Below are 10,655 nucleotides of genomic sequence, written 5' to 3'. Positions count from 1 at the left end.
TTTTTTGTATTTTTAGTAGAGACGGGGTTTCACCATGTTGACCAGGATAGTCTCGATCTCTTGACCTCGTGATCCACCCGCCTCGGCCTCCCAAACCGCTGGGATTACAGGCTTGAGCCACCGCGCCCGGCCTGATTGTGTCCTTTGAATGAATGAAGGCCTAGGCTGGGAATTCGATTTGTACCTTGCTGTTCAATACCATGTGATCATCTCTGCTCAGATAGTATTTCAGAAACTCCATATAGACCTTGTTCCTGTAGTTTAGTTTGGAGACTTCTAGTCAATTATACTCAACTGGATTTGATGGACCAGCATCTTTAAAGGTCATATGGAGGCTTCTAAAGGTTAGCAGTGAAATAATTCAACCCACTTTGGAGAAACGAGTGGGGTGGATGGCCCACATACATGCTATATTTTCTGCTTCTCCCTAACACACATTGCTTTCTCAGGTCTTAGAACTTCTCTGGCTCTAGAAACGAGGGCTTCCCAGGAATCACTAGTCAGACACTGTATTATCTGGAATATAGATAGGTAACATTCACAATTTTTGGTTGTGACAATCGCTGTTTGGTTCCGACAATCGCTGTTTGGTTCCACTGTGACATTTCAGACTCACCTTCAGCATCAGAAAGCTCTGCTATCTTATGAACTGGGGTTTGAAAATGGCAGCAAGTTAAAAGTCAACTCTATTTCAAAGAAGAAGTTTCAGACTATTAAATTTAACTAACGACTTCAGTGGGAACCTTACAGTATTGACCCTGCACATTGTAAAATATGTACTGCTTACAATAAAAAAAAGATGGTTTAGCACTTGTTTACAATACAGCATGAGGTATTTTCAGCCCTTGTATAGAAATTAACCAGAATCGTTAGTTAATTAACACCTCACCTTAAAATTGGTCTCGCCTTGCATATTAGGTGCTGATATTTCTTGATGGATGATGAAGAGATTGCGAGCAAAGGTCATGAGGACCCCCTGGAGATCCTCGCCGATTGTTCTGTTAATGATATCCAAACAAATGAGTTTACCAACGATTCCCCTCACATGCTTAAAAACAATCGCCCTCTCATTTGTGCCTGTCTGGTGATGGAATTTAATGAGTATTTTCAATCTCACAAGGTGGCAATCTTCAGGGAGACATGAAAGATGAGACTCCATTTTAACTTGTCAACAAAAAGGATTTGCGTAATAAATATTTTTTATTAATCAACTTAGCAGAATATAGCAATAGGGTCAGTCATTTCTAGCGAAAGGCTACCACGGAGCTAGAACATTGTATGAGCTCATTTTAAAAATGGTTTAAGTTAGTTTAGGAGAACTGTCGATAAGTGTGATCCTTGCTGAATGATTTCCCTGTCTGAGGAGACATTTGCATCTCAGTATTCTGGAGACTTTTGTCTGGGGTTGATTTTCTATTTCATGTATACAAGCTATTCCTGCTACTTAATGAGAGTGCCCTGCCTATGTTCAGAGGAGAATGTGCCCTGTTCATGATCAGTTGTCTTTAGAAACCCGAACATCCACTTTAAAAAGATTTCAGAGACAGCTTGCAAACCATCCTGCAGCATTATAGGGCTCCCTATACAAGGTGGTCACTCAGTGTAGACTTTGTGGTGTAGAGAAAAGAACAGGATCAGGAAACTTATCACATACTGTGTAACCCGGGCTAATCAATTCCCCTCTCTAAGCCTTAGTTTCTCATCTATAATATGAGGATCAATTAATTTGAAGGCCTTTCCCTGTTCTAACATTCTCTGGTTCTATGACCGCAGTTAGGGATGAGAATAAGATGGACAGAAAACAGTAGAACAGGACTAAAGGCTTTCAAGAGGCCCATATCAACTGTGCCCTCCCTGAAGGATGTGTGAATGGAATAACTATCTAGAGGGTACATCAATAGGGCTATTCCTACCATTGAAGGCTGGCCTGCAGATCAAGGCGCCCTTGCCTGAAATCTCAGGTGCAGGTGTAGGGACAGCTGGGCAAGTTCCTCTTGGTTACCAGTCTAATTATTTATTCTGCAGTCTTCAGCATCAAATTCACCTTGCTGCTAGGTCAGTTTTATGACTGGGAGTTTCTCTGTTCATGAAACAGCCTCTTCTTCTATCTCTTACTTTCTGTGATGGTTTTCCTCCTGCCTGGTTCCTCTACACCCAAGTACCCCCCTGCATAGCTCTTCCTGTGGCCCACACCTCAGGAACTCTGCCTCTGCCTTGGTGATACTTACCCCCGTCTCATCCCATCAATTCCAGGACACAAGTCCTGCTCCTAAGTGTCAGCCTCAGCTGGGCTCTGCTGCCTGCTGACAGGCTTGCCTCATGCCATCCCCTTCCAGCTTGGGTCTCCAAAAGTGGCCTCCTCTCTGAGTGCCTCTGGTGGAGCTTCCCCTGACCTAGCTCTCAGGTTGTCCCTTTACACTTTGTGGTTGGACCTTTCCTGATGGTATGAGCTGTTTGCTTCTCAGGATGACCACCTCCGGGCACCTGAATCCTGGGTCCTTTGTTTGGCCCGTCTGGCTGCTCTTCAGCGATCACCCGAAGGGAGCTCACCCCTCCCAGCCTTATTGTATGTTCACAAGGGTTTGTCTAGTTCCAGTCCTGTCCCAGCTTCTCCTTTGCAGTTAATCTTTCATGCCAGCTGGTGCCCAGTAAGACACAGTTCCTATCTCTGTGTTCTGATTTCTATTTCTTTGTACCTAACTAACCCATCTGTCTGAATTCCTGAGCTTAGAAATACACTTGGACCTTGAACATTTCCTGCTTAGATTAATAACTTGGGAAAATACAAATTTCATATTCCCCTGCTTGCCAACTTCAAATCCAGATGACTGCTTGGTTCTTCTAGTCCCAGTCATTCCCGGCAAATCCTGGTCAGTGGTCTATGTTCTGCCCAGCCCTGACATCACAGTGTCAAGTTTGGGAAGAGCGAAATGGGAAGTATTTCATCTCTGATCGTTCAGCTACTAGTGTACTGCTGTTCCCCTTTCCTGGCTTGTCAGCAGCTGACATGCTAGACCACGTTTGCCTGTTTCCTGTGTGCCCACCCCACTACAGTGGCAGCTCCCTGAGGGCAGGGCTCGTTGCTGTTTTCCTAACACCTAGAGTTGTGCCTAGTACTGTTGATAAAATGCTTTCAAATTTTCTGATAGAGAAAGGTAGAGCAGGGAGGGAGTTGAGGGGCAGAACATCACTGGGAAGCAAAGGGCAGATCCTTCCCTGCACATGCCCAGAGGTGTCACTGGCTCTGTTATCATTCTGGATGTGAAGGCCCTGGGAAGACAGGATGAAGGCATGCTTGTTGGGATGTTATGGATTGAGGTCTCATTTCTGTTGCTATCAGGGCAGTGTGACAAATGGGTGAAGAGTCCCTAGGGAAGCGACTTTCTTAACAAGACCCAAAACGTTTTGCATGTTTATGAGATCTTGGGGAATGATTGAAACTGGAGGGGAGGGCTCAAACAGTTTCATTCAGTGTAGACTTTGTGGTGTAGTGAAAAGACTTCCCAGGTGACGAAAAGCATTTAAGACTGTAAGTGCCAGATTAAATTGTAGCCACATTCTAGTTCCAAAGGGGAGGAAACCAGAACATTTACCTAAGTTCAAAAGGTGTGGTGGCTCATACCTGTAATCTCAGCAGGCAGGTGGATCACCTGAGGTCAGGAGTTCAAGACCAGCCTGACCAACATGGTGAAACCCCATCTCTCTTAAAAAATATAAAAATTAGCCAGACATGGTGGTGAGCACCCGTAATCCCAGCTACTCAGGAGGCTGAGGCAGGAGAATCACTAGACCCCAGGAGGTGGAGGTTGCAGTGAGTAGAGATCGCACCATTGCACTCCAGTCTGGGGGACAGAGCGAGACTTCATCTCAAAAGAAAAAAAAAGTATCAATGGGGTGAATATCACTGTATTGATAATGGTCTGTTATAACTTATAATGCTTTGGCACAACAAAGGACTATATTTTGTATCAGGAAGTTGAAGCCTGTCCTATGCAGCCATTTGCTTATAGTGTACACCTCTTTGGATCAGTTTCTAAGACACTGACCACAGTAGGGCAGAGGGGAGGTTGAGGAAGGAGGGACTGAGGCTGCACAGGAACATCAGTGCTTAGTAGAGGCACTGGCTATTTGGTTAGTTTTTATGAGACCAGGTCTCTGTGTATATGTTTCTGTGTGTTTCAGTGTGAAGCCACAATGTCTACACTGCTATAGAGGTTACAAGGAAGAGAAATTTAGGGCAGAGACAGTTTTCAATTAGGTAGAATGATTTAAAGGTACCATATGCCAAGATATGAAATAAGAGATGACTCAAGGTTGTGGCTCTAAATTCTGAGTCCCAGATAGGAGACAGCTTTGCTAGGCTCCAAAATATCCCAGAGAGAAATCTGGGAGACATGTGGAAGCCTCCAAGTGTTGCCAGCAGCCTGTGCTCAGCACATGTGTATCTTGAGAAGATTGCATCCGTGCTGAAACTGGATCTGAGGAGGGGCCACAGATCCTGCTTGTTGGGGGGACATCTTGAGAAATCACCAGAGCATAGAGCACTTTTCTAAGCATGCCAGAATGACAACTGCCTTCCACAGTTAGGATAACTGAGCGGGGTCCCCATGAGTGAAACCTGATGTGCCTTATCTGTGTTTGTGTTTAAGTATAATATGTTGTTAAGTCTAAACCTTATCCGTCAATTTCGGATAATCAATTATATTTATAACCCCCCACTAACACATTTACAGTCATTTTATAAAATACCTGAAGATCTAAATATAGACTTTTTTTTTTTTTGTTTCTGAGACACAGTCTAATTCTGTTGCCAGGCTGGAGTGCAATGGAGTGATCTTGGCTCACTGCAACCTCCGACTCCCGGGTTCAAGCGATTCTCCTGCCTCAGCCTCCTTAGTAGCTCGGATTATAGGCATATGCCACCATGCCCAGCTAATTTGTTTTGTATTTTTAGTAGAGACGGGTTTCAGCATGTCAGGATGGTCTTGATCATGGCCAGGATGGTCTTGATCTCCTGACCTCATGATATACCCTCCTTGGCCTCCCAAAGTGCTGGGATTACAGGTGTGAGTCACTGCGCCCGGCCTCTAAATATAGACTTCTAATAAATCAGCATGCTGATTAAAATGCATGAGAAGCAACATTCTTGTTAGTTGTGATTATTTCCTTAGCTTATTACAACTCTCAGAAACACTTCATACTCACAACATTCCCAACTTGTCTCTCTTCAGGTGTTCATATAATATAAAAACAGTTCCTTGCCTGTCCTGTAAAATTTGAATGGGGAGAAAAGAAATAGTACAGAAACAAATAGTACTCAGAAACAAAGTACATAAAATGTTACTAGCACAGAAAGACTACGAAGATTGATCTGATTTGAAATCTAGAGGTACCTTCAAATATTGTGAGAACACATTTGAAAAGGCTGTTACTAGAATTTGGAGTAAGTATTATTCTAGGACAGTGCTTTTTGAATATGATCCTCAGAACACCTGCATCAGAATCATCTAGTGTGCTTGTTAAGAAGGCATTTTCAGCCAGGTGCAGTGGCTCACACATGTAATCCCAGCACTTCAGGAGACCGAGGTGGGTGGATCACAAGGGCAGGAGAACAAGACCAACCTGGCTAATACGGTGAAACCCTGTCTCTACTAAAAATACAAAAAATTAGCCAGGTGTGGTGGCATGTACCTGTAATCCCAGCTACTCGGGAAGCTGAGGCAGGAGAATCACTTGAACCTGGGAGGCGGAGGTTGCAGTGAGCCCAGATCGTGCCACTGCACTCCAGCCTGTGCAACAGAGTGAGACTCCGCCTCAAAAAAGAAAAAAAAAAAAAAGGCATTTTCATGGGCATCATCCAAGCTCGGAAGACTTGGGAGGCAATCTGCCTTTTACCTCACTTCTTGGATGATTCTTGTGTACATCAAAATTTGAAAACCACTGTTGTAAGAGTGATGGTTTAAAAAAATATAGGGTAGGCTGGGCACTGTGGCTCACCCCTGTAATCCCAGCACTTTCAGAGGCTGAGCCAAGTGGATCACCTGAGGTTGGGAGTTCAAGACCAGCCTGGCCAACATGATAAAACCCTGTCTCTACTAAAAAAAGTAGTTATGAATGGTAGTGGGTGCCTGTACTCCCAGCTACTTCAGAGGCTGAGGCAGAAGAATCACTTGAACCCAGGAGGCAGAGGTTGCAGTGAGCCGAGGTTGCTCCATTGCACTCCAGCCTGGGCAACAAGAGCAAAACTCTGTCTCAAAAAAAAAAAAATGTATATATATATATATACATATATATATCTGTATGTATGTACATACATGGTAGCAATTTGTTATATGGAAAATAATTTGTACTTCAATGGGAAACTATGAGTTGTCTATAGCAGGGGTCCCCAACCCCTGGGTCTCGGACTGGTACCAGACCAATCTGTGGCCTGCTAGGAACCAGGCCACACAGCAGGAGGTGAGCAGCAGGCAAGCAAGCATTACTGCAGGAGCTCTGCCTTCTGTCAGATCAGCAGTGGCATGAGATTCTCATAGGAGCAGGACACCTACTGTGAACTGTGTAAACAAGGGATGTAGGTTGCATGCTCCTTATGAGAATCTAACTAACGCCTGATGATCTGAGGGGGAACAGCTTCATTCTGAAGCCATCCTCCCTCTACACCCTCCACGTCCATGGAAACATCGTCTTCCATGAAACCGGTCCCTGGTGCCAAAGAGGTTGGGGACCACTGGTCTACAGCTCTCCCTGCTGCCTTATCAGTCTATGGGAGATATTTTATAACTCTGTAAATTATAGGTAACTGAGAGACAAGCAAATTCTGTCCAGTCTGATAAAGGCTCAGCTGATTTCCCTTTTCTGCTCCCCTTGTGGAAAAAACCTATTTTGCCGCCATTTACATATTTCAATATTCCTGATCTATACAGATGTCTGTTTTGGGGTTCTCTTTTGAGCCCATTATAATATCTGCCTAGTTCCCCCTTTTTGTTTGTTTTGTTTTTTGGAGACAGGGTCTCACTCTGTCACCCAGGCTGGAGTTCAGTGGTTCAGTCACAGCTCACTGCAGCCTTGACCTCCCCAAGCTCAGGTGATCCTCCCACCTCAGCCTCCTGAGTAGTTGGGACCACAAACATGTGCCACCACACCCATCTAAGTTTTGTATATGGTTTTTGGGAGAGATAGGGTTTCACCATGTTGCCTAGGCTGGTCTTGAACTCCTGGGCTCAAGTGATCCTCCCAGCCTCAGCCTCCCAAAGTGCCGGGATTACAGGCGTGAGCCACTGCGCCTGGCAGTTCCATCGTTAAATAAAATCTTTATCATGCATTTATTTTTATATCTGTATGAGAGGCATGGCTTTACCTTTTTTTTTTTTTTAATTATCTTTTGACAGTTTTCTTCAAATAAATAAGAGGTCACCCTGAAGTTGTCCAGCAGTGGAAATGACTGCCCTGTGAAGTTGTGAACTTCCCATTACTAGAAGCCCAAAAAAGAAAATTATATTTTGGTGCTTTAGGAAAAAAATCACATGCCAGAATTATGACCACTCATCAACTTCCCACGTTATCAGGAAATCTGAGCTTTAGGACAGACAGTAGACTAAACAGTGGCTGCCAATGCTGGCTGCACGTTAGAGTCATCTAATGCTGGGCTCTACTTCCAGAAATGCTGATTTATTTGGTCTTGGGTGGGCCATGGGCATAGGGCCATGCTGAGTCATACTGGAGCCCGAGGCAAAGGAAAAAATCAGTAATCTGGTTCTGTTTTCGTTAAAAATTTTGGTATTTTATTCACAACAAATTTTTTGCAGTAATTTTCATTGTCAAAATATTGCACTAAAATATTACTTATTTTTTATTAATGAGGGTTGTGTGTGTCTCTGTGTTTTCTTAAATTTTGTGCTCAGGCAGAGTGCCTCACTTGCTTTACCCTAATCGCAGCCCTGCATGGGCATCTGCATTCTTTTTTTTTTTTTTTTTTGAGACTGAGTCTCCTCTGTTGCCCAGGCTGGAGTGCAGTGGTGTGATCTCAGCTCATTGCAACTCTGCCTCCTGGGTTCAAGCAATTCTCCTGTCTCAGCTTCCCGGGTAGCTGTGACTACAGGTGTCCGCCACCATGCCTGGCTAATTTCTGTATTTTTAGTAGATACAGGGTTTCACTATATTGGTCAGGCTGGTCTCGAACTCCTGACCTCAGGTGATCCACCCACCTTGGCCTCCCAAAGTGCTGGCATTACATAGATTATGTAGGTGTAAGCCACCCTACCCGGCTGGCATCTGCATTCTTTAAAGCTCCTCACTGAGGTCAGTCTCATGGGCAGCCAGAGTTGAAAACCACTGCCTAGTATATCTCTTGCATCCCTTACTAATGCTGTCCAATATGGTAGCCAATAGTCACATAGGGCAACTGAGAACTTGAAATGCTAGTAGTATGATAAATTGAGACACATCATAGCTTTCAAAGACAGTACGAAAAAAAGTAGGAATATCTCAATAATTTTCATACTGATTACATGTTGAAATGATAATATTTTTTAATATACTGGATTAAATAAAATATATTTTAAAAATTAATCTTATCTATTTCTTTTACTTTTAAAAAATACGGCCCCAAGAAAATTTTGAATGATCTCTGTGGCTTACATTAGTGGTTTTCATTGTATTTCTATTGGACAGTGCTATTCCAGGGACCTATTGTTAACACAAATATAACAAGTCCTTTCCAATAAGTGGTTCCCATTTTATAATTTTATATCCCCAATAAAAAATAGTTTCATATTGGCTGGGCACAGTGGCTCACGCCTGTAATCCCAGCTACTTGGGAGACCGAGGCAGGAGATCGCTTGAACCCAGGAGACAGAGGTTGCAATGAGCCGAGATCACGCCGCTGCGTTCCAGCCTGGGTGGCAGAGCGAGACTCCATCTCAAAAAAGAAAAAAAAAAGTTCCATACTGAGAAGGAGCATCAGCAATAATCTGGCATCAAATTCCTATCTGCAGACCAAATTCACAGAGGTTTCATTTCCAAGAATGTGTGGGATATTTACTGGATTTTTTTCCTGCTGGGAGTAGAATGTTTTGTGGCGGGGACTTTTCTTTCAATACTTTAAAATTATGATCCCAGTGTCTTCTAGCTTTCATAGATTATGTTGAAAAGTGGCCGGATGAGGTGGCTGACGCCTGTAATCCCAGCACTTTGGGAGGCTGAGGTGGGCGGATCGTGAGGTCAGGAGTTTGAGACCAGCCCGGCCAACATAGTGAAACCCTGTCTCTACTAAAAATACAAGAAATTAGCCGGGCATGGTGGCACGCACCTGTAGTTCCAGCTACTCGGGTGGCTGAGGCAGGAGAATTGCTTGAACCCAGGAGGAGGTTGCAGTGAGCTGAGATCATGCCATTGCATTCCAGCTTGGCGACAGAGCGAGACTCTGTCTCAAAAACATAAATAAATAAATAAAAAATAAATTTCTGTTTCTCTTTAATTTTCAGTAGTATAATCATGATGTTCCCAGGTATGATCTTTCTTTTATTCATCTGGCCTGAGGTTTTTAGTGCTTTTTGAATGAGGTTGGATATGTGCTTTGAGGTCTTTGGTTGTAGGAAATTCCCAGCCAGTATTTATTTAAAATCACTCCTTCTTCTCCTTGTGGGACATTAATTGCAGGAAAGTTAGATTGTTTCCTCCATGTTGCATATATCTCTTAAGTCTTTTTTTACATTTTCATCATTTTCTCCCTCTGTATGTAAGTCGGAATTTTTTCTACTGGCTTGTTTTCTAGTTCACTAGTCATTTGTTCTGATAACCTACTAAATTAACATATTAAACTATTAATTTTGTCACACTAATTTTTGGTTCCAGAATTTCCATTTGGGTTAAAAATCTGATTCTACGTCTTTGGAGACGCAAACATATTAGTCCTGGCTATTTTAAAGTCCCTGTCTCATAATTCCAATATATGAATCACCTGTGGATCTTTTTCTATTTTTCCCCTTTGTTTTTAATGATTTGGTCCTTCTTCTAGCATACCTTATGATTTTTTTATTGGCTGATGGTCATTAAAGATGAAAAACTGTAGCAACTCCTTCAAAGAGGGTTAAATTTTGTTTTTGGCAGACAAGTAGAGTACTGACAGCGCATCTTGATGTATTAAGGGTTGATTTTATTTTTATTTAAAAGTTTTTTTTTTTTGAGACTGGGTCTCAATCTGTCACCCAGGCTGGGATGCAGTGGCTTGATCACAGTTCACTGTAGCCTCGACTTCCCAGGTTCAAGAGATTCCCCCACTTCAGCCTCTCAAGTAGCCAGGACTACAGGTGTGTGCCACCATGCCCTGCTAATTTTTGTATTTTTTTGTGTAGACAGGGTTTTGCCGTGTTGCCCAGGCTGGTCTCAAACTCCTGGGCTCAAGCAATCTAACTACATCAACCTCCCAAACCCATGCCTGGGATTACAGGCAGAAGCCACCATTCCTGGACTAAGGGTTGATTTTAGCTGTTGTTGGACCAGGTCTATTTAAAGGTTTTCCTTTACCCTTTGTGTTTAATATTTTCTCCTAGGGAAGTGTCCTTACTCCTAGAGTTTGGTCCTTTTGAAGTCTCCACTGGAAGCTTGAGGTGTTTATTACGACTCTTTCTCTCTTTTTTTTTTTTTTTTTTTTT

General features: G+C 43.1%; 1 protein-coding gene across 3 annotated transcripts in view; it reads right to left on the bottom strand.

The window, feature by feature from the left end:
- The window catches only part of IQCH (IQ motif containing H), a 265,140-nt gene that overhangs the window by 5,653 nt on the left and 248,832 nt on the right, over nucleotides 1-10,655 (bottom strand). For all 3 annotated transcript variants that reach the window (XM_017518946.2, XM_037735050.1, XM_037735051.1), the window contains 2 exons: nucleotides 5,206-5,267; nucleotides 890-998 (listed from right to left, as the gene is read on the bottom strand). In XM_017518946.2, coding sequence (XP_017374435.1) covers nucleotides 890-998; nucleotides 5,206-5,267 — 171 coding nt within the window. The remainder of the gene's footprint in view (nucleotides 1-889; nucleotides 999-5,205; nucleotides 5,268-10,655) is intronic.

This window comes from Cebus imitator, unplaced genomic scaffold, assembly GCF_001604975.1.
Source record: "Cebus imitator isolate Cc_AM_T3 unplaced genomic scaffold, Cebus_imitator-1.0 Scaffold715, whole genome shotgun sequence".
NCBI lineage: Eukaryota > Metazoa > Chordata > Mammalia > Primates > Cebidae > Cebus > Cebus imitator.
Note: the sequence above shows the minus strand (reverse complement) of the source record. Positions and strands in the feature narration are given on the sequence as shown.